The sequence below is a fragment of the Carassius auratus genome, chromosome 30 (assembly GCF_003368295.1).
Source record: "Carassius auratus strain Wakin chromosome 30, ASM336829v1, whole genome shotgun sequence".
NCBI lineage: Eukaryota > Metazoa > Chordata > Actinopteri > Cypriniformes > Cyprinidae > Carassius > Carassius auratus.
In genome coordinates, this window is record NC_039272.1 from 15,685,767 (window position 1) to 15,712,692 (window position 26,926).

The 26,926-nt window shown below is 36.1% G+C and overlaps 2 protein-coding genes across 4 annotated transcripts in view; one reads left to right on the top strand and one right to left on the bottom strand.

The window, feature by feature from the left end:
* garnl3 (GTPase activating Rap/RanGAP domain like 3) overlaps nt 1-2,039 on the bottom strand; it is a 55,379-nt gene extending 53,340 nt beyond the window's left edge. Inside the window, exon 1 of one of the 3 annotated variants that reach the window (XM_026211695.1) lies at nt 1,792-2,038. In XM_026211695.1, the coding sequence (XP_026067480.1) occupies nt 1,792-1,892 (101 nt within the window). In that variant the 5' untranslated portion in view covers nt 1,893-2,038. Of the gene's footprint in view, nt 1-1,791 lie in introns of all 3 variants that reach the window. The other 2 variants (XM_026211692.1, XM_026211690.1) reach the window with 2 other exon arrangements.
* On the top strand, nt 1,993-24,966 carry LOC113049390 (membrane-spanning 4-domains subfamily A member 4A). The gene is made up of 8 exons (XM_026211697.1): nt 1,993-2,117; nt 15,679-15,754; nt 21,607-21,714; nt 22,533-22,721; nt 22,858-22,977; nt 23,065-23,121; nt 23,774-23,890; nt 24,498-24,966. Exons 4-8 carry the CDS (start codon nt 22,554-22,556, stop codon nt 24,627-24,629), a joined length of 594 nt encoding a protein of 197 aa, XP_026067482.1. The 5' UTR covers nt 1,993-2,117; nt 15,679-15,754; nt 21,607-21,714; nt 22,533-22,553; the 3' UTR covers nt 24,630-24,966.
* The last annotated feature ends 1,960 nt before the right edge of the window (nt 24,967-26,926 follow it).

Genomic DNA, 26,926 nt, shown 5'->3' on the forward strand with positions numbered 1-26,926 from the left:
CATTCTAATGAAAGAAGAGAGATTCACTTTAGAACGAAAAAGGGAAGCAAATAAGATAAGCAAAACAGAACAGCTGTTACAGACATAGCACTAGAACTCTATAATGGACAGCAATGTTTCGTAAACAGCCTTTGACAATTTCACCAGAGCTTCTATGTAAATAGACGTAAAATACAGCGCATGAGTGTTTGTATGTGGCCTTCAAAACAACTGAATGATCAAGTTATCCTCTGCCACTTGAGAAAAATGTCTTCATGATAAAACATTACGAAGGAATGAATTGAAAGCTGTGGGCCTCTCGCCTACACATCGTTAGAGGCTGATGCATTCTCCCCCTCATCAATGTCCTTGTCTGAGCACAATAAGTCTGGCCGCAGGAGTAATTTGTTGCTTGTTTGGGAAGTGTGTAATTTGTGGTTTTTTAATGGGAAGAGATTTGTGGGACTTTTATTGAAATATAAGGTACATTCCATGGAGCCCATCAAAGATGTTAAGCCATTTTGGGTCACACAGACTTCATGTTTCTGTATAATTACCGGTGAGTGCTTCAAATAATCACAGCTTTGGTGATATTCAGACCAACAGCACTCTTGCTTGTGTGATATTGCTTTTATGCAGTAATGATTAAGGTTAATAATGAAATCATTTAGTGGTTGCATCTGAAATCACATACCCTCTGAGTAATTACTTTTGAATATGTACTTTGTATCTGTTAAAAAAGTGTATTCTATAGTATGAATGTAACATTCTTTATGTTGTCATTGTCATGTAACATCTCAGCGTCAACTTATACAAATCCTCTCTCACGTTGTAATTCAGAATGGACGTATAGGTCATCTGGGTACTACAATAAAGTAGTGAAGTATGCATATTCAGATGATTGACAGTCTTGCATTAGTACATATAGGGCCTCTCATTTCAAAATGACCTGAAATTCAGTAGAAATATGATTACATGGTGTACTTTACATAAAGTATTGTCTCAGCATAACACTGCAGTCTACACCATGATGGTCCCAACATAGGCGACAGGCCAAAATGGGGTGTGACCTCTACCTTGCTCCCTCTCTTTCTATGTATCTCTCTACTTCTGACACAGACACACTATGGCTCATGTACTAAACCACCTTTGTTTGTGATGCACTACCATTACTGAGCATGGGCTTTAACACTGCCATCATTATATCTTTACTTTCACTGAGAGAAATGGGACACTGAAAACACAATCTTCTTGCAAATATGAGAACAACGGGTCGATACTTGAGGTACGCATTTATAGGAAGGAACCATTCTCAATAATTACTGTCTGAGTACACCTCCCCCACCTCCAACTGTTCACAGGGAATCCCGATGAAAAAATGAGTTATTGCTTCTGGAGGCTGATGTCTCAGTGCTTAAGGACCAGGACTCACTTTAGATGACCCTCTAAGACTAGTTTATTTTCTGTTTTATCTGTATTGTGTATTTTCTATTCCATTCCATGTTCTGCCTGTTTTTATATTTTAAGTGCTGTATATGCTCTGGCAATATATGCTGAAAATCATGCCAATAAAGCTATGTTGATTCTGGGATCCCTAGCGACAGCCTTAAGACCCTTTAATATGCTGCTGGTCTATGCCAAATGCATCTGAAAGCTCGTCCAAATCCGCACACTTGAGTAAAACATGTCTATCTCAGATGCCATACACACTGCTGTGATAATTTACAACCCAACCATCCGGTAACCGGATGATGCGGTGTTCTGAAAATGCCCACTCCCCACAAGAACCCCCTTCCCCTTATATCAACTCACCTCGTTATTTCGAAACTGCAGCCTTTCCTGAGTAACAGCGCTCTCTTTCGCATGATCCCCGATTTCTCCCGCCCCAAGTACATGTTAATATCCGAATTCATGGTGGTGGGATAGCAGGGCACACTGGTCCCGAATGCAGGCGCAGAGACACAGAGGCAGCGCGAGCGCGAGCGCTTATGATGATGGTGATGCGGCTCTGCTTCGCGTCTGGCGAACGTAGAACCGGGAGGGCGCACAAAGAGAGAGTGGTATATAAGATCAACAGTGGGTCCTCCTCCACGGGAAAGGCAAAAAAGTGAGCCACACACTTTCTGCAGCCGGAGAAGGTATGATTTAAGTGGATAAAATGTGCTTAGTGATGCGTAAACTCCAGTCACACCGGTTCCTTTGGATCAGAAGTGCAAAAAGTCGTCGGCTGGATAATCTCCGGGTCGATCCCCCGTTCCCGTTGTTTAGGGGACGTATAGTCTGCGCGGTCCTAATGTCTACCCAGAAGAATGGAAGAAAATACATGAATTTTTGTGGGGCGGCGACTCATTTGCGCTGTCATTTTCTGGTGGCGAAATTTTTTATTTTCCCGGCGAGAACAATATAGCCTAATTATTTATAAGACACTGTTTTTCTTTAATGAATTAATTTATTTATCTATAGCTATTGCGTCATAGACTACACTCTATTCTAAAGAATTTACTCGGGGCCAAACCTCAAGCCATCACACATACGTTTATAACAGCAGGCAGACACTGATACCTAAAGTAAGTGTGAAACAAATGTGTGTGTGTGTGTGTGTATGTGTGTGTGTGTGTGTGTGTGTGCATTACAATAACAAAAAACACATAACATACACACACACGCACAAGCACAGTACATAAGGATTCAAAAAAGACTAATAAATAGAGCAGATGTTCTCCGGTGGATCATAATCCAAAAATGGCTGGCATGTCTGTTCTGATTGGGTGACAGACTGCAGGAAAAAAAGTGATGCTAAATGCAAATACTGTGCAACCAACCAAATAACCTTTCATAGTTACTGTTAAACAGCAAAAGAAATAAGATTATCAACTGCTAATTGTTACATTGCCATCTGCGTGTGAGTGTTTGTGTGTTACACTAATTATTAAAGGGTTACTGGAAGAACTATCTGAGCATTACTCATGTTTGTCTAGTGGCAGGCATGCAGCAATGATCATGACTGAGGTCATTTTGATTTGCTCTGAAGGTGTATATGTGTGTGTCTCAGTCTGAGTGTGTTTTATGTAAGCATACTATATATACAACTTCTCAACACACGTTATACGTCATGAACACATTAATTTGTTTATTGTTATGTACTTCAACCGACTTTATTTTGTTCTCCTGTACTATGTAAGAACTTGAATGCCTTAGCAATACTGTAATGATTACAGTCATGTCAATAAAGCTCTGTTGGTTTTGACTCACTTGGAGAGCGAGACGAACGCTCAGATAAATAGATACGCAGAGACAGTGAGCGAGAGATTTTAAGCAAACCAGCTGCCATTGATTTATTTGGCATAGACATCTTAGTAGAGTAATGGCATAGACATTTATTCTGTCAGATTAGTATTATTTACTTGACAACAGTTCAGCCAATCAAAGTGAATGGTTAAAAACTGATAAAAGTCAATGTCATGCCTATTTGTGCTATGCATATTTTGTAAGAGGGAGATGGTGTCCAGGCTCGCCTTGTAAGGATTCTTTGTTGTCCAGATGGTAATACTGTGTACATTTCACTCACTGAAGGAGAATGTGTGGCTTGTGTGTGTGTGTGTGTGTGTGTGTGCGTGTGCGTGTGTGTGTGGAACTTGGCTGGGAGGCATCATGTTGATTTTCTGAGACAGCAGAATAAAACGAAATAAGAGAAAGAGAATAAGATCTTGGTTATTGTCAGGAAGACTTCTCTAATGTGCAACACTGTGAGCAGACAAAAGATATGTGCTCTAAATCATTGAGGCAGATGATTGTGGATGTGAATATGCTAAGTAATATTGTTTTTATTGCACAGCTGATTGCATCATTTGTATTCAATCAGGTTTCTTAGTTGCATCACAATGATATTAGTGTATATTGATCAAACTTAATAGCTGCTATTTTGTCCACAATCAGTGGTGTTCTTTTATAATGCCTGTCAAAGGCATGGGGGATGCTTGTATACAAAAAACCATCCTCCATTTGACAGAGGGTTACCCTGGATACGCCAATGGATAATTGGGGAAGCTCTCATCAGCTGATAATGTGTGACTCTGATAAATGGAACTCATTGAAACATGGAGATTTTGAGATCCTAATTAACTGTAATGGGTAAAAAAGTCATTAACAATGTTTTGAGAGGAAGAATAGAGACCATAGAGTCAAGATTTAAAATTATGGGAATTTATGTGTAAGTTGTCTGTTCTTGAAATTGAAGTTGAAATTCTTAAAACCAAATCTGCATATTAGCACGATTCCTGAAGAATGTGTGACATTAAAGACGAGTAATAGCTGCTGAAATGTCAGCTTTGCCATCACAAGGTGGTTTTAAAATTTGTTAAAATAGAAAAAGTGGTGGATAAATTTTTAGATTTCACAATATGGCTGGTTTTACTCTATTTTTAAAAAGTCGCAGTTTTAAAAAGCTAAGAGACTTCTTTCAAAAATAAAAACATTTTGATGTATATTCTTTTTTTTTTTTTTAAGGTAGGCCACCGTTTTATTTACTGTTTGATTGACATTTTGGTTGATGGATGTGTAATCACATACTTCCAGCACCCTCTGACAGCCACTGAGGTGGGAATGAAAATGCTACCTGATCTTTCTCCAGGTAGGCTATTATGACTGGAATGAACACTTTAAATATAGTATCACTTCCATCTATTAATACTTTTAAAAACCTTTTAAAGTCAACTCTGACCGAACAGTGCAATTGTTTTGAATTAGGTATCTTATACACCTGTATGTTTGTATTTGCTGTCGTTAATGTCTTGTTTTCTTTTCTAGTATGTATAGAGATATGTGGTGTACTATGTAATTTATGTCCTGTCTTTTATCTATTGAAACTTTTGGCCTCCAGTCTTGGCCAGGAATCCCTGGGAGAAGAGTTACTGTAACTCAGTGGGACCTTTCCAGGTTAAATAAAGGTTAAATAAAATAGATAAAAAAATAAAAATTATAGTGAAAATGAAAGTGAAGTGACATGACATGTGGCCAAGTATTGTGACCATACTCAGAATTTTTGCTCTGCATTTAACCCATCAGCATTGAACACACACACCTACGCAGCTGTCTGGGGTTTAGTGTCTTGTTCAAGGGTCTCACCTCAGTCATGGTACTGTGGGCGGAAGAGAGAGCTGTACATTCACTCCCCCCCAACGAGAGACCATAATATAGACCATAATACCAAAATTACCTTGGCTAAATACCATAATTTTATATATTATATATTTATTTATTTATTTTGTGAAATGTAGTGTTGTTGTTGAGTCAGTTATCCTGGACCTACGTGACTAAATGAGTCATGTAGGTCCAGCTGGAATGTGGATTTGTACATTAGTGTGTTAAGCTCCCGCTGTGTGGAAATTAAAGAAATAGTCTGTGTGTTCCCCTACACTTTCATAAACACTCAATGGAACATGCATTTTCTTACAGATCAAGCACACACACACAGCACACACACACACACACTGCCAAAGTGATTTTTTCCCCACTGACATGGGGTGCTTGGGTTTTGATGTTCCACCCAGGGTGCATTTCTGCTCTGATAGTCTTAAAGTTAATCCTTGAACCAAAAACACATGTGTTCACATACACACATATGCATGCACACACAGGGTACATTGTGTCCCTGGGGCATCTGGAGGAAAGATGAGAGCTACTAAGAGATTAATTAGACTCACTTCAATAAGTCATTGAGATTCACACACACTCTCCTTCCCTATTTTTCTCTCTCCCACTCTCCTCTTCACCTCCTACCCACTCCTGGCAGTACAATTTGCATGAGTTTCATCTAACCAGAACTTTCTTTTTTTATCATGTCTCCATTCCTTCCTTCCATCTCTAAGGTGACCTCTTTAAGAACACTTCCATAGCAACCGTAAGTACATTTGGTGCACTTGACCCATCCAGCTGGTCACTGTGGGCCCTGCAGAGGCCCTATAAATTAGAGCTGGTTTTACTGAGAACTTCGTTAGGAGATTATTACTGAAGGAAAATACATGAATGTGAATGAAATAGTCATTCATTTTGATTGAGCAAGGATAAATCTAATCAATTCATGCATTAGCGCTGAAGGAGACGCTTTCATGAATAAATGGGGGCAACGAGACTTGACATACTACAAACTATAACGATTTTAATGTGGTAAAAGATACATTTTTTATGTCAATTAATATGGGAACAGGACAACAAACAGAGGTACACTTATCTAGAAGTAAATGGCACAAATAAGTATATTCATGGGAAGTAGGGCTGCTGAGGGTTTTTTCTAGCCCAAGAAAAAAATAAAATAAAACTGATTTTATTAATTTGTATATTCATTAAAATTCATAGAAAAAAGTACCCTAAGCCTACAATGATAATTAATACTTAAGATTGATTCAGTATTACTCTTAGTGAAAAATATTAATAAAAATTAATCCCACACACAACAGCAATAGGCTACTGACAAAGTAGCTTATATTAAACTTTTATTAAAAGAACAAAGAATACATACCCACATTATATATATAAAAAAAGGTTTTTGGATTTTCCCCTTACTTCAAACGAATTTTTCGTTTTTTGCTCATTATTATTAATGAAACAAAAATAATAAAAGGCTATACAATAAAACAGTACATTGACAAATTATTAAACTATGTTTCTAAGTATTTAATGTATCATAATTATATATACATATCATAATTTTGGCTCTGTATATTCCACCAGAATATAATAAAATGAGACAATTAAGATCAAATTGAGGTGCATAATTCAAGGGGTTGAACAAATATATAACATAAAAAGCTTAGGAATTATAACCATTTTTATACAAAGGCCTTGTTTGCACCTTGTGGTGAACCCTCTGTATTTGCTCTTGTGAAGTCTTCTCTTGATTGTAGACTTTGAAAGTGACACATCTGCCTCCTGAAGAGAATTCTTCACTTGGCTGGATGTTGTGAAAGCATTTTTCTTTACCATGGATAGGATCTTCTGATCATTCACATGTAGTACATTTGACCACTCCTAATGCTCCTGCTATCTCTCTGATGGATTTGATTTGTCTTTAAAGCCTAACAATTGTCACCAGCATGGAAAGCTCCTTTGACCACATGATGTGGGTTCACAGGAACAGTTTCCAAATGCAAATCGCACACTTAGAATCAACTCCAGACCTTTTACCTGCTTGATTGATGTAGGAATAATGAAGGAATAGCCCACATCTGTCTATGAAATGGCTTTCGCGCTAAATGTCCAATTACTTATGGTCCCTTGATAAAGGGGGGAGGTACATATTAAAGAGCTTTAATACCTTAACCTTTCGTTCAATTAAGATGAGAACTAAACCCCCAAAATTAAAGCTCAGAGTGTGCAATTTAAGCCCATATAAATTATATAAACTGTAACTTGAATATGTTTTTGGTCAACAGCTAAAATAATACAAAATGTGTCTGTGTCCAAATGTAAACACACACATACATATCTTCGATAGGGACTTTAGCATGAGTCTGCAGTGTGATATGATATGGCATGTTCTGGTAGCTTGGTGTTTCAGTTAATGCCAGGAGTCATGGGTGATCTGATATATGCCATTGCAATTGGATGACAGTAAATATTATAATAGGAAATATCAGACTGCTGGATATGCGACTGACCAAATCAGAACTGAGTGCTCAAGAGTACTGAGATAATGATTACAAATAGCATTAGACCTTATCGTAGTGTCATATTTCACATTTGACAGGAATGAAAACAAGGGATAGATGCCAAAGTACTCGATGCATGATTGCTTCTTCGTTTAGCCTCAGTGGCAACCGCAACTTCCAGTGCTGAAAATGAAGCTCTACATTAAATCTGGAAGAAGTGTTGACAAAGCAATATTGATTCAATCCACCTTTGATTTAACAGTATTTATAGCTTCTGGAACTTATTACTTACACATTAAGTTTTAATAAAATATGCCATGTTATTTTTACTATAGTTGAAGTTAAATGATATACCATATAATCTTGTTTTTATCTTACAGGACTATATAAAAAATAATAATAACAGAAAATCCTTGTTCCAAGTAGGAAATATCTTGTGAATTGTAGGAAGTTGTATAAATAAAGCTTTATATTTACTTAAACTAATAAATGTATCCACCTTTTTCTTGCCATAAAAATGGGTGCGGCCATTTTTAAATTCTATTTGTCCAGCTATTTTTAGATGTGTAAATTCTAGACAACAGTTCGTTTTGCTTCTTGATATTGAAAATTGGTGTGCCTTGCCATATTATTTTAATGTATTATCTTAATTATGAACACACTGGTTTTACCTTTTAGTTCATGTTGTTATTCTTCTCATTATTTAACTGTGGTTAATGATCCGAAGTCTCGCCCATATGCTTACTTCTGCGTTGAAGAAAAAGGTGGATAATAATTATATATATAGTGTTGGGGAGTAACTAGTTACATGTAACAGAATTACTTCAATCAGTCCTGACATTCCAAGGTATGTTATTCCTCAATAACAACTGGTAAAAGCCAATAACACAGACTCATCTGGGGAAACTTAAATTGCTAAAATGTAATTGCTAGGAACAATTTTTCTTGGTGGAAGATTTACATTTGGTTAGCTAATAAAATATTAAAACTTAATTCTATATTACAGTATGTGTACAATTTATTAATTCTGTCATCCTGGTATCGTGGACTTGCTCTGTCGTTTCATACAAATGCCGATGTTGCCATTTCGCTTTGTACACTGTATGGATTATGAGATGAATAATAGACTAGTACTGTAAGTACTAGTACTGTAAGTACCAGTAATTCATTATTTATGTGGTGAAATGTGGTGTAATAAAAGTGGCATGACTGCACTGTATTACTTAAATGTATGTCTAGTTTGAACTTGCCGCTTGCTAGCAACTGCTTTCTTTGTGGAAGCTTTGTGTTCAAATATTTCAACTCAGATCAGTGTTTCGTGTCTAATTATTTACTTTAGAGGCAAGCAGCCATGTAATAAGCGGGATAATGTACTGTACATCCAGCCAGTTGTTATTGCAAAATAAATATATACATTATCCCTTACTTAGTAATATTAATTCACATGATTTTGAAAGGATTTTGAAAGTCAGTACTCAACACTGGCAGTAATCAGTGTTAAGTGCTACTGTAATGTTACCTTGCCTGGATTAAATGGTTCAAAATGATTAACAGTTTAAAATATTAGAAATTGTAAAATGTAATCAAATGTAATTAGCCTTGCATTACATTCTAGTGTCAAAGTAATTGACACTAGAAGTTACACTAATCATTATGCATTTTAAATAGGGTAATTTATAATTTATAACCTATTACATTTCCAAAATAACCTTCCCAACTGATTATATATTACTAATTTCTTACCTCACAAACCCTTGCAAAGACAAAGGCAGCGTGTCCAGCTCTCTTCTCTGTTTTTGTATGTCTGGATTAGAAGATGAAATATTATTTACTTTCTTTCACATACACATTTCACACATAATTCCAGTGTTGTATTTCTTCATAATCTCACTGACCACAAAAAACAAAAATCCACATGAAGCTCTTTTTCACACACATACACCCACACTGAGCAAAGCCAAATGTGGATACCTTAATTGCCTGGTAGCTCAGATTAATGCAAATGTTTTGGCTGCAACTGGCCAAAGTGCTGATAAATCAATATCATTTGCATCTTTTACCATGAAACAAAAGAAAAAAAAGAAAAGACATTCTGTTCATTATAAGGCAACTGGCTCTAATACAGACATGCAGCAGATATTGTTATGTGTCTTTCTGTTTGGGACCATGATCATAACAGATAACCGCATACTTATCTCTTGGCAGAGCACAAACAATAATCCGGAACTGATAGCAAGTGTGGTCATCAAATCCCGATGTTCACGCTAAATCATCTATGACAGATTTTTGGAATGTCATTGCTTGCTGTCCGTAATGGACAGGTACAAGTATGAAGTCCTCTTGTGAGAGATGAAAAGAGGAGATAGGGAGGTGGATTGGTGCAAGAAAAAAATAACACAGGGATGAGGTGAACAGTTGTTTAAATTCTTTTTAGTAGTGAATAGAAAGATTACATTAATCATGCTTTTCTCCATTTATAAAGTACCAATCAGTGGTTTGGCTACACTTACTCATTCTTTAATTACACATTTTATTACAATAATAAAGGCATCAAAATTATGAAAACAATTAAACAACCAAAATGTATGAAATTATGAAATTACCAATAATGTGAAACAAAAAAATGTATTTATATTTTAGCTTCTCTAATTAACTTATATTTAATTTTACTCTTTACTGCTCTGCACATTCTCTGGTGTATCCTGGGATGCATTTAAAATAGGCCTAGTAATTAAAGGGTTCCCTATTGTAAAAACCAGTCCCCTGAAGGCGAGTTGTGATGATCCCAAGTGCAGCTTTTATTTAGCAGGGTGAAATCCAAATATCCAAACAAATGAAGAAAGACTTGGCATGAACAAACTTGACTTGTAATGAACAGATGTGAACAGAATTGACTTGGGATGAACAGACGTGAACAGACTTGACTTGTAATGAACAGATGTGAACAGAATTGACTTGGGATGAACAGATGTGAACAGACTTGACTTGGGATGAACAGATGTGAACAGAGTTCACTTGGGATGAACAGATGTGAACAGAGTTGACTTGGGATGAACAGATGTGAACAGAGTTGACTTGGGATGAACAGATGTGAACAGAGTTGACTTGGGATGAACAGATGTGAACAGAGTTGACTTGGGATGAACAGATGTGAACAGAGTTGACTTGGGATGAACAGATGTGAACAGACTTGACTTGGGATGAACAGATGTGAACAGAGTTGACTTGGGATGAACAGATGTGAACAGACTTGACTTGGAATGAACAGATGTGAACAGAGTTGACTTGGGATGAACAGATGTGAACAGACTTGACTTGTGATGAACAGATGTGAACAGAGTTGACTTGGGATGAACAGATGTGAACAGACTTGACTTGGGATGAAAAGATGTGAACAGAGTTCACTTGGGATGAACAGATGTGAACAGAGTTGACTTGGGATGAACAGATGTGAACAGAGTTGACTTGGGATGAACAGATGTGAACAGAGTTGACTTGGGATGAACAGATGTGAACAGAGTTGACTTGGGATGAACAGATGTGAACAGACTTGACTTGGAATGAACAGATGTGAACAGAGTTGACTTGGGATGAACAGATGTGAACAGAGTTGACTTGGGATGAACAGATGTGAACAGAGTTGACTTGGGATGAACAGATGTGAACAGAGTTGACTTGGAATGAACAGATGTGAACAGAGTTGACTTGGGAGGAACAGATTTGAACTGACTTGATTTGAACAGACAGAAACATGAACTCACCAAAAACAGATTACAGGAACAATTCTCAACAAAAAGGAAGGTCAACGGGTGTAGCATTTGGACCAATCAGACACACAACAATTTGTTATATTTAACAAATAATTTCTAATGCCCCATCACGTAAACAAAGGGCCAACTATAAGGGTCTATGGACCCTTCCCCCGAAATGCAAATAACACCTCAAAAGGGCAGATCAGGCCACTGGTTCCATGGCAACCAAATACAAACCATCTGATAATGCGGGCAGAGCAGCTCTTACTTAACCAGACACAAAATGCCGATGAAAATGGACTCTTCTCTAATTAATTCATAGGAAAAGCTTTCTTCAAATGAACACACATACTTCAGGTAATTGTGTATGTTGTCACTGTCTTCTTTATATTGTCTTTTGTATTGTATACTGTTTTATGCATGCTTGTGATACAACCACTCGTTCATGTAATCTTACCTATATGTCTATTTTTAACGTGTGTAGTATCTATGAATTCATCTTCTGATGATCTAAACGAGAGTGTATATTATTTGTTGGTACATAAGCAATATCTTAGTGTTCTAAGAATCTTTAGTAATTTTGCATCAACATCAAATCAACTTACATATGCAAAATACAGTGCTCTAAGACAAAGAATCGTAAACTTTCCCTCCAAAAGTGAAAGTCACCATTGGCTTTGTGACCTCCTGGAGGTGTGAGCTCAAAAGGAGATAAAGCTTTCACATCAGTGACCCACCTTAGTCAGTCTGCAGTTCTGTTAGATTCTGAGAAGATGAGGATGTGAGCTAGAATGCTTCTGCAACTCTTAGGTCTGCACCAGTCTTCGGCCTTGTCTTTACATTTATCAACGATCCTTGGACCTCAGCTGACACCTCTCTTAGCTCTTCATCATCTTCATTTGGGAGAAAACTCTCCCGACCACCACAGAGTCAGAATAACATATTTTTGGAGTTCATCACTCTTCAAACCTGGAAGAAGGTGATCGCGACTCGTACACCACAAATTACTTGAGTTTCTGATTCTGCTTTGCAAATTAATTGTTCCTTTATGATTTTTATCCTTGCTACATGCTCTTATGCATTATTAGGCTACAATAAGAAGGATGTTTTCTGTGGCCGCTGGACGAACAGATTAGTTGATGGAAATGAAATTCTCCTAAAGTTGCTACTATACTAATCATAATTAGTTATAATTATTTATATACATTTCCCTTTTGAGCTAATTTACTACAGTGCTATATATATCAAACATTAAGAGTCACAGTAGCAAAGGATTAATTGGCTGTATTGATTACTTTTATGCCACTGATCAGGCTTTTTATTTGTAGTTTAGTGTAACAAGGGTTTTAACAACTGACACTTTAAATCAATATTTCAAGCAACAACAACACATTTTTTTATATATATAAAAACAAAACAAAACAGATAAATAGAAAAAGTATCCATTTATCATATCTTAACATGCATTCAAATCCAAATCTAATCAAATGAATGTATGTGTGATTTATGTGACAATTATGTGCAATATCTTAGCTACTAGGATTGTTAGGGCTATACAGGCATCTATTTGCAACACAATGATATTACAGCTAATAAATTGTTTGCAAAATAAAATTGTTTAAAATAAATTGCAAAATGTTTATCATAACAGTCAATTTAAAAATAATGCATTCAGATTTTTGGAGGACCTCAGAATGAGCTGAATCTCCACAAATTAGTGTTGTTGCAATGACAACCATTTTGAATGTGACAAGAAACTTATTTAAAAAATATTTTGTATTGTAAAATGTTCTAGACATAATTTATGTTCTAGATATTTAAACATAACATCGGGAAAAGACTCTTGATGTAAATCATTAATAACTGGGGAAGTTCTGTGGTGATATGCTTTAGTTATTTTGGTTATCCTATTCATTTGCAATGACTTGTGTCTAATGAATGAATTTAACAGCTAATTTGCATATCAATGTGGTGATTATGATGACATTATTAATTTTACAGTATTCAGCTGTCGTTTCTCCATTAAGATAGTCTGTATGTCCACAATATATTGCCTTAGTTAAACTTTAGCTAACTTATTACTTAGTAGCTCAGGAGTCATGGAGGTTAACAAGACAAATGAACTATATTTGTCTTTTGGATAATTAGCAGTAAATTCAAGGCACAGGTAGCTTAGTCTTTTGTTCATCACCACTCACCTCCACAGTAAGACAAACTCAACTGGAAAGAAAGGGAGGGCTTCGCGTCTACGGCCTATAATGTGGTGATCAATTTGTGCTAAATTGCTGTGCTGTGCGCTGTGTGTGCCTGCGTGGAGACGTAGAGGGGAGAAAGCCATCGGAACTTGACAGTCGCAAAATTTCCAGACCCGACCTGATATTTAGATTTTTTTTTTATTTGTTTGATAGGGAAAGTGCAAACAGAAACACACACATATATAAATCCATTTATTAATAAATAAAAAAATAAAAAAAGAATCCCCAGAAGAAAGGGCAGGTGTTCAAGCCAGCTTTGATGTCTATGTGTGCACGTGCCTGACAGCTTGTGTACCGGGGAGAGTGAATGCTGACCAGATTACCCTCTCCTCATAAACAGAGGAACTGTTTGCATTGTTCTCAATAATAGCACTAACGCTTTAAACCTACAAAAGGTCATATGCCGAGGATAATGTTTTATCAGTCATTTATCCTCATTTTATAGTCATTTAACCATGTAACTTTCTCCCTCTTGACCTTTGTTTATGGTGCATGTGCATGTCCTGACACAGCACACTCATAGTGAGAAATTACTTTTCTCATCCCTAGAAGAACTGCTGCATCTGCGTTTTCACAGCCATCTGTATTTATTTGCAAACACACACACACACACACAGAGCATTAAATAACATGCTATTAAGTGAGGCCGGCCATAGTTTAATGGTGAACAAGGGAGCCACTCTCCTCAAATTGTTCAAAATAGCCCATTAAAGAATGCATAGAGTATCAGGCATGTGCATGTGTATGTGTGGTGCAGGTACTCAGTGTAAAGAGAATCTTAGTTAAATGAACAGCCTCTCTTGCTTCTCTCTTTACTTTTGTTAACTCGTAATGGACACGGTTTACATCTACTGAGGTGTAATTTGCACGCAATTTTGACTATACGATCAACCGGCACAATAGAAAACTTGATCTCCCTCTGGGCGGAAAGGTCATATTACACAAAGCACTCCAGTGAAGAATCTTCCTTATTTTAGCTGGTGAATGGTTCATTGATGGTGAAGAAAAAAGAAAGTGAGAGAGAGAGAGAGAGAGAGAGCACATGCAATGCTCAAAATTAACTGCTCTGTATGCCTCATTGTTGACATTTTATTGACTGTTGCAGAAAAGCTGGATCATTTATGGATACAGACACTCTCTTTCTTTTTCTACACAGGGTTCTTGGAAATTGACAATGTGGTATTTTTTTGTGTCATAATTCAGTTTTTTTTTCAACTGCTTAAACACAAAATCTTTATTTGTCACACAATTTCTGAAACCTGACACTCAAACACCTGAACTACACACCAAATCTGCAAAACGCCTTTAACTGAATTTTATAAAACACTTTTTGCAAAACACAACACTCTATTCTCTATGAACTGTAACACACAAACATCGAACAGGAATTAATATTATGGCAATGGTGTTTGCAAATGCTTGCTTTTGAGATGTGTTTGTGATATTTTGAATAGAGTGTTTTATTTTGCAAGAGATGTGAAGGCATTTTGTGTGTGCAATTCTCGGATTTGTGTGTCTTCTTACTGATTTAGTGCTGCTAAAAACCCCATTCATCTGCCTCATTTCCTGTGCTGCTCAAATACACCACAGGGGGGTGCCAGGATATTTATACACTTTAAACAAATGTAAAGACATTCACATTTACAGTATTTTTAAATGTCATACTTCCAAAATGTGTTCGAGTATATTATTTAAATGTAAATTTTTTTGTACATATTTGAATATTTGAGTCTCTTAGCATGCCGAAATCAAACTGCATTGTTGCATTTAATTTGACAGGCTTGACTGCTTGATTTTTGAAAGTACATGCCTTCAGAATGTTCTATGAAATAAATATTACATCTCAAAATATATATCTATGTTTTAACAGCTTTTGAAATATGCCAATAATTCAACATTAGATTTCACTTAATTTTGTATTTATTTTTTATATTACACTGATTAGGACAATTAATGTTGAATTTAGGTGCATAAAGTAAGTTGTCTAGACCCACCTCATATATATATATTCCGTGCACCTTCTGGTTGTTGTCTTCTTTGTTTCAGATTACTAAGGTTTTCAAGTCACGGATGGTATGGACCTCACTGCTGGGAGTCACTCATCCTCAACAGCAAACTACAGGTTAGACTTCCCACTGCCCATCTACACGATTACCACTGTTAACTTCAAAGACATTATTAAGTGTCTTAATTGTCATGTATTTCCAAGCTGATGGTTCCGAGGGGGTTAATGTTTAAGTTTTTGTATGTTCAGTTAATTTTGGGAACAAAAACCCCCATAAGGAACCGTACTGCCAAAGATAAATTGTGTTCAGTAAACTCAAGTAACTTGCCAAAAGTGGTCCTGTCTGGAAAAAAAAAAAAAAGAAAGAAAGAAAAAAAAATTATATATATGTATATGCTCTTACACACACATACATTTATATATACAAGGAGAAGGTGACTTATGAGGACATAACCCATTCCCATTTTTCAAAGCGCTTATAAATCATACAGATTGAGTTTTTTTGAGAAAGTAAAAATGCACAAAGTATCTTTTGAGGGTTAGGTGTAGGGTTGGTGTAGGGCCATAGAATATACAGTTTGTACAGTATAAAACCATTACACCTATGGGCATAATGCAATACAAAACAAACGTTTGTGTGTTTGTGTGTGTGACATGTGGTGGTGTTTTAAAATTAGGAGGTAGTTATATATATATAATAATCTTTATTGCAACTTTTCTTGCTTATTGTAAAATACAGGTGCCAGTCATATAATTAGAATATCATCAAAAAGTTGATTTATTTCACTAATTTCATATGAAAAGTGAAACTTGTATATTATATTTATTCATTACACACAGACTGATATATTTCAAATGTTTATTTCTTTTAATTTTGATTTTATAACTGACAACTAAGGAAAATCCCAAATTCAGTATCTCAGAAAATTAGAATATTGTGAAAATATTAGATATTGAAGACACCTGGTGCCACACTCTAATCAGCTAATTAACTAAAAACACCTGCAAAGCCTTTAAATGGTCTCTCAGTCTAGTTCTGTAGGCTACACAATCATGGAGAAGACTGTTGACTTGACAGTTGTCCAAAAGACAACCATTGACACCTTGCACAAGGAGGGCAAGACACAAAAAGTCATTGCAAAAGAGGCTGGCTGTTCACAGAGCTCTGTGTCCAAGCACATTAATAGAGAGGTGAAGGGAAGGAAAATATGTGATAGAAAAAAGTGTACAAGCAATAGGGATAACTGCACCCTGGAGAGGATTGTGAAACAAAACCCATGCAAAAATTTGTGTGTGTGTGGGGGGTGGGTGGGGGGGGGGTGGTTCACAAAGAGTGGACTGCAGCTGGAGTCAGTGATTCAAGAACCACTACATAAAGACGTATTCAAGACATGGGTTTCTGCTGTCGCATTCCTTGTGTCAGTCCACTATTGAACAACAGACAGTGTCAGAAGCGTCTCCCTTTAAAAAGCTGCTGAGTAGTCCAAAGTTATGTGCTCTGATGAAAGTAAATTTAGCATTTCCTTTGGGTATCAGGGTCCCAGAGACAGGAGGAAGAGAGGAGAAGCACACAATCCACGTTGCTTGAGGTCCAGTGTAGCGTTTCCACAGTCAGTGATGGTTTGTGGGATCATGTCATCTGCTGGTGTTGGTCCACTGTGTTTTCTGAAGTCCAAGGTCAACGCAGCCATATACCAGGAAGCTTTAGAGCACTTCATGTTTCCTGCTGCTGACCAACTTTAAGGAGATGCAGATTTCATTTTCCAACAGGACTTGGCCCCAGCACACAGTGCCAAAGCTTCAAGTACCTGGTTTAAGAACCATGGTATCCCGGTTCTTAATTGGCCAGCAAACACGCCTGACCTTAACCCCACAGAAAATCTATGGGGTATTGTAAAGAGGAAGATGTGATATTCCAGACCCAAGAAGGCAGAAGAGCTGAAGGCCACTATCAGAGCAATCTGGGCTCTCATAACACCTGAGCAGTGTCACAGACTGATCGACTCCATGCCACGCCGCATTGCTGCAGTAATTCAGGCAAAAGGAGCCCCAACTAAGTACTGAGTGCTGTACATGCTCATACTTTTCATGTTCATACTTTTTAGTTGGTCAATATTTCTAAAAATCCTTTCTTTGTTTTGGTCTTAATTTATATTCTAATTTTCTGAGATACTGAATTTGGGATTTTCCTTAGATTTCAGTTATAACCATCAAGATTAAAAGAAATAAACATTTGAAATATATCAGTCTGTGTTTAATGGATGAATATAATATACAAGTTTTGGAATGGAATTAATGAAATAAATCAACTTTTTGATGCTATTCTAATTATATGACCAGCACCTGTATAAATTCACGTCCCTGTTACACTTAATGTTTACACTTAGTGCAATAGATTCTATTTACACCTAGCAGGATTTTCTGCTATTTATACTTCTCACAAGCACAATAGATCTTTCATCAAACTTAAAACCTCACTTAAAACTGACGGTAATCGCGTTTTCAAGCCATATCACGAGCCATATCACATTTTCAAGTCGTTTTAAATGCAGTTTAATTTTGGCACACTGAGAAACTCAAATATATTAAATACGTACAAAAGAAATTGTGGAGAAGGCAAAGGAGACTGTTGTTGATTTCAGGAGAGTGCACACTCAACATGTTCCTCTGCCAATCAATGGTGCGACTGTGGAGAGTGTGGGCAGCACTAAGTTCCTGGGTGTGCACATCACAGAGGACCTCTCCTGAACTGTCAACACCGCAGCACTGGCCAAGAAAGCACAGGAGTATCTCTACTTTCTCCACAAACTGAGAAGAGCCAGAGCCCCGGCCCCCATTATGTGCACCTTTTACAAAGAGCCATCGAGAGCATCCTGACTAGTTGCAAAGCGCCTGCAACGCATCCTGCCGGAAGACCCTTCAACGCTTAGAAAGAGCAGCTGAGAAGATCATTGCCTTTTCCCCTCCCTCCAGGACATTTACAGAACCTGTCTCACCCGCAAAGCCCTCTGTATCACAGGTGATCCCACCCACCCATCTCACAGCTTCTTCAGTCTGCTGCCATCAGGGAGGAAACTGTGAAGTCTCCAGGCCAGGACCAGCAGACTGAAGGACAGCTTCAATCATTAGGCTGTCAGGAAGCTGAACTCCCTCCCAACCTATATATGTATATTTAACATGCCCTTATTTGTATGTTTGTAATTTTTGTATTTTATCTGTATCAGCACCAAGGGTCTGAGAGTAATGCAATTTCAATGCTCTGTATGTATGTGCTGTACATGTAAAAGAATTGACAATAAAGCAGACTTAGACATTTGACTTTAATATCATGTTTTATTTTGACGTGACACAAAGCAGTGATATCTAAGCAGGAGAGTTGCTTACTTACATTTTAACATTTCATTTAGTCAATAACACTATCATTTTATTCACTCAAACCAAAAGCTAGCATGAAAACAAGAGGCAGGATTTATCACACGAACCAGTTACATCCAATCCATTGCTTTTTCTCATGTGACTTTCCCCAATTCATCTCAAAGGGCCTCCATAAATGTCACAGCATGTTTAGAGTCAATGTAGAAAGTCTCTGGCAAGTCTCTTTTGTAACTTTACCTGTGTGTCTTGCTATTGGACAAAAATGAGTGACTTTTAGATGTTTAATATCCCATTTAGTCATATTTTTTTATTTTTGTAATATTTATTATGTTTTTTTTCATACACACACACACACACACACACACACACACACACACACACACACACACACACACACACACACACACACACACACACATATATATATATATATATATATATATATACATATGGCTTTACTTTTGACAATTTTTTTTTTAAAATACTAGCAAAAATCCATCACGTCTTCTGTGGAAGTCAGCAGAGAATCAATTGTGAGGACACAGAGCCTCTTAATGGATTGTAACGATCTGCTCAACTTCTTAACAAAAACAAGTCCAGCTTTTGGTTCAGACAGCGTTTGTAGTATTTTCTGCCCCAGAATTATTATTTATTTTTTTGTGGTCAATGCTTAGCTATTATCAATACAAGACTGCACAGCCTTGGAGAAGCAAAGACTGAAAGGGAGACCACAGTGAGGCACAGCTGACAGCTTCATCCAGATCAATGCTCCAATCTATCAAAGTAGAGAGGTCATTAGGTCAGAATATAAAAGATGCCCGTTTGACTATGTGAGATATTAAAGGAAAGGAAAAAAGAGAAAGAAAAAAGGTCTGTGATATTTTACAGTTGGGCAACAAAATTCAAAACAAACACTTGTCACCTTATCAATATATAAAAAAAATACTAACAAACATTAGCAGTTACACATACTAATTCATGTCAGGAGAAAATAAATCAGAACGTGAGACATGAAAAATAACTGATAGACAACATTTTTGAAGTGGATCATAAAAAGTTCATCAAAGTTGTCCCAAGGCAAAAACACGTTTTAGGTTTAAGGACAAAGGTTTTGATCCAATTAAAATATTGACTACATATTATGATAAGATGTTTTTAAAACCAACAAAAGTGTATTAGAAAAATCAATAGTCTTTTGGGGGGTTGTCCTTGACCTTTCCCAACCTTGACACTGCTTTACTGGGCACAATGCTTTTTGGAGAAGATGTTTAATAATTTCTACCTCTACAAATACAATTCAGTGTGTGCTTCTTTTTAGTAGTACAGCTTTCTGCTTTACTGTTTTATAAATACTGCTTATGCAGTCAGCTGTGTGTGTGTGTGTGTGTGTGTGCGTGCATGCCTGTTTACAATTGACTTTATCATTGATGACTGATGAGAGTCTGCAGGTCAATAGAGCTTATTAAGAAAGACAGACTCTCAGTCCTCATTTAGATTGATTTGTGTCGCAGAAAGGGAGAAGGCTTTTGTGGAAGTAATGAACAACAATAATAAACTATTACATAAATACGGAGTCATTTGATTTAGTAACATTTATGAAGATGACACTAAATCCCACATTTACAATCTCCCACTTTCATCAGGAACTACATTTAAATGAACAACATGTCCTATAAAAATGAGATCAGCAGCAAGATGATCCCCCCCGCAACCCTCGGTAAACAAGATAAAGATTTGTATTATCTAAATGTGCCATCTGCATAAACATGCTTCTGTCTCATGAGAACCCCTCACTGAAGTTATTAAATTTTTAATTTAAAAGTGCATCAGATTATTTAATTGTTTTTTGTATTTTTTGTATTTTTTATCTTTTTTTACTGATATTGCAAAGTTAACAAGTCTGCTTAAGTTAAGTCTTTATGGTTAAATAGCTTACATAATGCAAGGCAGCAAATGTACGCCTGGCAAAAGGAAATGAACTAAGGCAACAACAAATGCTCCATGGTAAACCACCTTCAACTTGATTAGTGTAGCACTAGCACAGTCATCTTGAGTTGTAAAATATATACATATAATCAGTACTTGAATTCGCAGGGAATTGAAGCCATGATTTTAACATGGATAGTGCCATGTTCTACTGTTTCAGCTGCAGGAATGCTAGATTTCAAAAATGTTTTTGCTTATTTTGGTTGTTGATAGAATGAATATTGTGCTGGGAGTCTAATGTGGACTAAGTAACTCTTTGTGCCAAAAATCTAAGCAGTAACAGAGCAAAGTCTGTTATATATTGTAACTAGGACTTTGAACCAATGAAAAAATAATTTAAATGGATTTAATTTAGAAATAATTTCCGGTATATATTTTATATATGTATCTTAGTGCTTTTAAAACAGTTCTGATTATTATTATTTGTATGGTTTAAAAAAAAAAACATCATCATCATCATCATCATTATTATTATCATTGGCCTGTGTAAATGCATAAATATTAATAATGCATTCAATTTAAGCAGAAGAAAAAAATGTTATCTATCATCAGTTGCCAGTTATTATGTGTTGAACATTATTTTTCACCAAAGTGCTTTGGGTTTTCAGAAGACGGTGGCCATTAACTTTAAGCAAGCCCCTCCTTAAAGGGTCTTTTGAGTCAGCACACACAAAAACGGAAAAAGAGTTACCAGACATCAACTAATCTCATTTCAGGTAAGATGTTTTATAAATTGATATCAATGTTCTTTTTTGTATTGTGTGTTTACTGTACTGTATATACAATTTTTGATGCAGTCATTTAATTTTAATTTTGGACAAAATATATTTTTTTGGTGTAAGTTGTCACTCATTTATTGTGTGGTGCTAAAAACTAATTTTAAATGTTTTTTGATTTGTTAGAACATTAGGTTGGACAAAGGTATCTTAGAAAATTTGAGTATTTGGAACAGTAAAAGACAAAAAAAAGTTAAAAAAAATTTTTTAAGGGTAAATTCCTTATGCTATGCAATGAACTGTAATACATCTAATATAGGACATTTAATGTAATTTATTAGTAAAATATTGTTCAATTTATGTAAGTGAAAATTATCAATTTATTGATAAATTATTGTGAAAGACCACAAATTGACATTGGCAGAATTGCCTGTGACACTACAAATATAGTAATTTCTTTGGTTTTCCATTGAAATTACTGTATTTACTCTTAGTTCTTCTTACATTTTATGATACATCTCATGTTGTTAAATTGATGTTTATTTTATTACAATTTTTTGTTGTGTCATCTGTTACCATACTATTTGTTAGTATTTACCTCAGCTTTTGGAAAATCTACTTGTGATGAGCTCAAGTGGATTTCTCATTTCCATCTCTGTTTCTGTTGGCTGCCAGTTTATTCAAAAGATACGAAATAGAATTTAGTACGTCAGTAGGATATTTTTGTCCTCTTTAACTAGTCATAATTTCTCCTTTGTGCACAGACCTTTGTTCACATTTCTTATTCAACTGGCACATTACAAACTTGCTTATTACAGAAATCCAAAACTTTTTTAAGAATGGAAAGCGGTAAGGACATCTCAACTGACAAACCTACAGTTGTCATCGATGTAAATCCACAGGTGATACAAGACACTGTTATTTTTGTTGATGGTCATGAGGCCGGAGGAAAAAATCACAATACAGCTCTTAAAGGATTTTTCAAAGTACAACCAAAGGCACTAGGGGTAATACATTTAAATATTAATTATAAAATATTGTTTTGGGAATGTTCTGAGTATTTAATTTCTTCTAGATCACTGTATCCAAAAACACATTTTATGCCATCATGAATAAAATACCTGAACTATGTGTGCCCTCTAGACTGTCCAGATAATGAATGGAGGGATGGTCTTCGTACTTGGTGTTATACTTACCTCCAGTGTCTACAATTATTCTGCAATTCTTGACTATAGCGGCATAAACTACTGGGGGTCCCTTATTGTAAGTTTTATTTAATGGTTTTACTTTATGTCTTCTCATTTTAGTTTCCAGAATTATCTTTAAATGTCCTTTATTTTTTGTTCTCAGTACATGAGTGCTGGCTCTTTGTCTGTCGCTGCGCAGAATAAACATCATCCATGTGTGGTATGTGCATAACCCCGACTGATTCAGCACATACATAACACATTGTTTTAATGTATTTTCCCAATTGTTAGTTATAAGTGTGCACTTTAAATCATCTCAGGTTGTCATAAATGTAGAAGATTAGATATAATTTGTTAGCAAAGATTGGTTGTCTCATTGTAGCTTGTAAAGCTACTGCTGGTAAAAGGACCAAAAAACAAAAACAAAACAAAAACAAACTGGACCAGAGTTTTTGTCTTTAACATCTGTAACCCAATGTTTTGCCTAATGTATATCTAACTTTGATATGTTTTCCCAGTGTTTGTCTGCTCCAAATTAGCTGTTTTTAAATCACCCAACGCTATCTCACGACCAATTCGTACGTATTTTACGAGGTGGCTTATTCGTAACAATTTGTACGACCTCACTCGTACGATTTTATACGACCCCACTGACGGTTAGGTTTAGGGGCGGGGTTAGGTGTAGGTCATTCGTACAAATTCATACGAATTGTGCAACTCGTAAAATACGTATGATTTGGCAACAATCGTATGAATTTGTACGAGTGTGGTCTTACGAATCAGTACGAATAAGCCACCTTGTGAAAAATGTACGAATTGCCGTGAGATCGGGTTGATTCACCATCATAGTATCGTAAATTCTGTTCCTACAGGTTAAAGCATCTCTTGGAATAAATGTGTTCAGTGCCATAACTGCAGGGATAGCCATTCATCTGATGGGCATACAATTAGCATTAATATCAATGGATCATCCAAGTTTATATGTTGAGGTATTATATTCACAATGTACAATATCTTGTATTCATGTTTAGTTGTGCATTCATTTGTGTTTTCTTTTTTAATAGCTGTTATTTACTTAAAGGCACAGTTGAAAATTCTATCATTATTTACTCACTCGTATATAACTCCTAACCTGCATGCATAAAACACATAATGAGAGATTTTGAAGATTGTACTGCTCACTCTGTAACATACAATCACACTGACTGGGGGCAAGACATTTGAAGTTATCACATAAGCAGTCCATATGATCTGTGCACATATTCCAGGCCATAAGATAGCTTTGTGTGCGAAACAGGCTGAGAATTAAGTCATTATTCACTGAAAAATATTTAGATGAATATTTTCAGGTCACAAATCTGACTGACCTGTTTCTCAATTTCAAGATCTGATCCCATTGCAGGAAAAGGCTCAATGGCAGATTTTTAAGTAAATAAAAACATGCACATCAGTCTGTACCTCACACAGATCTATTGTATGGTAAGGCATTTACTGTATAAGACTATATATATATTCTGATTGTTGAGATACTCTCAACTCTCATATTTAGCTCAAAATGATTCCTGCTTCAATATACTTTTTGTTCAATTTTTGTAGTATTTTACAATGAGGATCATTGGAATATTGCTGGTGTTCACCATTCCTCAGTTCATCATCTCCATCTATATCTCAGCATTTGCCTGCAAAGCCGCCTGCAACAAAAACTCCACAGTGGTCAATGTGCACTAAACTGGGAAAACGATTGAGCGGTGATGATGCTATTATTGCTATTATGAGCTTGGCAATCAGTTTTATCACAAAAATCTAAAGTTATTTATATGAATATTTTTAGAGGATGATGCAGCTCCACTGAACAAGCAGAATGATAAAACTAGCAGAATGTAAAGGAAATGAATGGTTAATGGTAAACTGCTTTTAACCTTAGTGCACCTCATACTGTATGAAATAGCTGAACTACTGTATAAGTAAATCACAGCATGCTTTATTGTTTCTCTTTATAATCTATCAAAGACTGGAGCCTATAAACTAATAAACTGTATGGTGTATGGTTTTTATTCAAATTAAAACTGATAGAGCCTGAGTCTGTTGTGTACTATTATATCTTGTCTGTTACTTTCAAGAAACACTGAGTCACAGTAAGGAGATCATACAGTCCAAAAGATGGGAATTAATATCTCAAATTATTGCTCCTGATTATTATTATTATTATATTTTTTGTATTAATTATAGTGTTTTAGGCAAGAATACTTATGCAAAATTTTATATATACTGAAAATGTTTACTTAAATATCAGGTGATATTCCAATTTGTTTAGTTTTGATCATTTCATGTAAAGTTGGTTCCTTCTGGCTTTAAGAAGTAATTTAAGGCCTTACCCAATCATATACTGATAAATGAGTGCACTACTACAGGATTATTAGGTGTGTTTGAACATATAATCATACATATTTTTTGTTCTCAAATGGTCATAATTTATGCTACCTTGTAGTTTTTATCTAAATGTAAAGCCCTTTGAATTTAATCAATCACCTTTATTTATATAGCGCTTTAAACAAAATACATTGCATCAAAGCACTGAACAACATTCATTAGGAAAACAGTGTCTCAATAATGCAAAATCATAGTTAAGGCAGTTCATCACTGAATTCAGGTATGTCATCTCTGTTCAGTTAAATAGTGTCTGTGTATTTATTTGCAATCAAGTCAACGATATTGCTGTAGATGAAGTGACCCCAACTAAGCAAGCCAGAGGCGACAGCGGCAAGGAACCGAAACTCCATCGGTGACAGAATGGAGAAAAAAACCTTGGGAGAAACCAGGCTCAGTTGGGGGGGCAGTTCTCCTCTGACCAGACGAAACCAGTAGTTCAATTCCAGTCAGATTGTGCAGAAGTATCATCTGTTTCCTGTGGTCTTGTCCTGGTGGTCCTCTGAGACAAGGTCTTTACAGGGGATCTGTATCTGGGGCTCTAGTTGTCCTGGTCTCCGCTGTCTTTCTGGGCAGTAGAGGTCCTTTCTAGGTGCTGATCCACCATCTGGTCTGGATACGTACTGGATCCGGGCGACTGCAGTGACCCTCTGATCTGGATACAGACTGGATCTGGTGGCCACGGTGACCTCGGAACAAGAGAGAAACAGACAAATATTAACATAGATGCCATTCTTCTAATGATGTAGCAAGTACATAGGGTGTTATGTGAAGTGTTTCCGGTTCTGGTTTACCTAATTAATGCAGCCTAAAAATCCTTTAACGGATTTGGATATTAAAAACATATTAGTTTGTTATGTGTATGCCAGGTTAAAGAGATGGGTCTTTAATCTAGATTTAAACTGCAAGAGTGTGTCTGCCTCCCGAACAATGTTAAGTAGGTTATTCCAGAGTTTAGGCGCCAAATAGGCAAAGGATCTGCCGCCCGCAGTTGATTTTGATATTCTAGGTATTATCAAATTGCCTGAGTTTTGAGAACGTAGCGGATGTAGAGGAGTATAATGTAAAAGGAGCTCATTCAAATACTGAGGTGCTAAACCATTCAGGGTTTTATAAGTAATAAGCAATATTTTAAAATCTATACGATGTTTGATAGGGAGCCAGTGCAGCGATGACACGACCGGGCTAATATGGTCATACTTCCTGGTTCTAGTAAGAACTCTTGCTGCTGCATTTTGGACTAGCTGTAGTTATGAGCTAGGGCATCAACATAATCCTTGAAATATGATGCAGGCACATATGACATATGCTCCTCCTTAGTAGTTCTTCACAGTCCACACACACAAAGATACACCAGAAGAGCGATCGGACAACCACATCAACACAACTTATTTCATTTCAGGTGAAATATATTTAATATATCAATTGCTCAGGTAAAACTTATTATTATTTAAATTATAAAGTATATCTTTGTACACTGTACACACTTTGCTATATATATATATATATATATCAGTTACAAATAACCATAATTTTTTGAATTTTTGTGATCTTTCATACCAGCAATTGATTTAGTGTAATTTTGTGTTTTTCTTGTC

Coding starts and splice junctions, on each gene's coding strand:
- LOC113049390 (XM_026211697.1), top strand. CDS start 22,554: ATGGAAAGCGGTAAGGACATCTCAACTGACAAACCTACAGTTGTCATC. Junction 22,722..22,857: donor TACAACCAAAGGCACTAGGG/GTAATACATTTA, acceptor TGTGCCCTCTAG/ACTGTCCAGATAATGAATGG. Junction 23,122..23,773: donor ATAAACATCATCCATGTGTG/GTATGTGCATAA, acceptor CTGTTCCTACAG/GTTAAAGCATCTCTTGGAAT.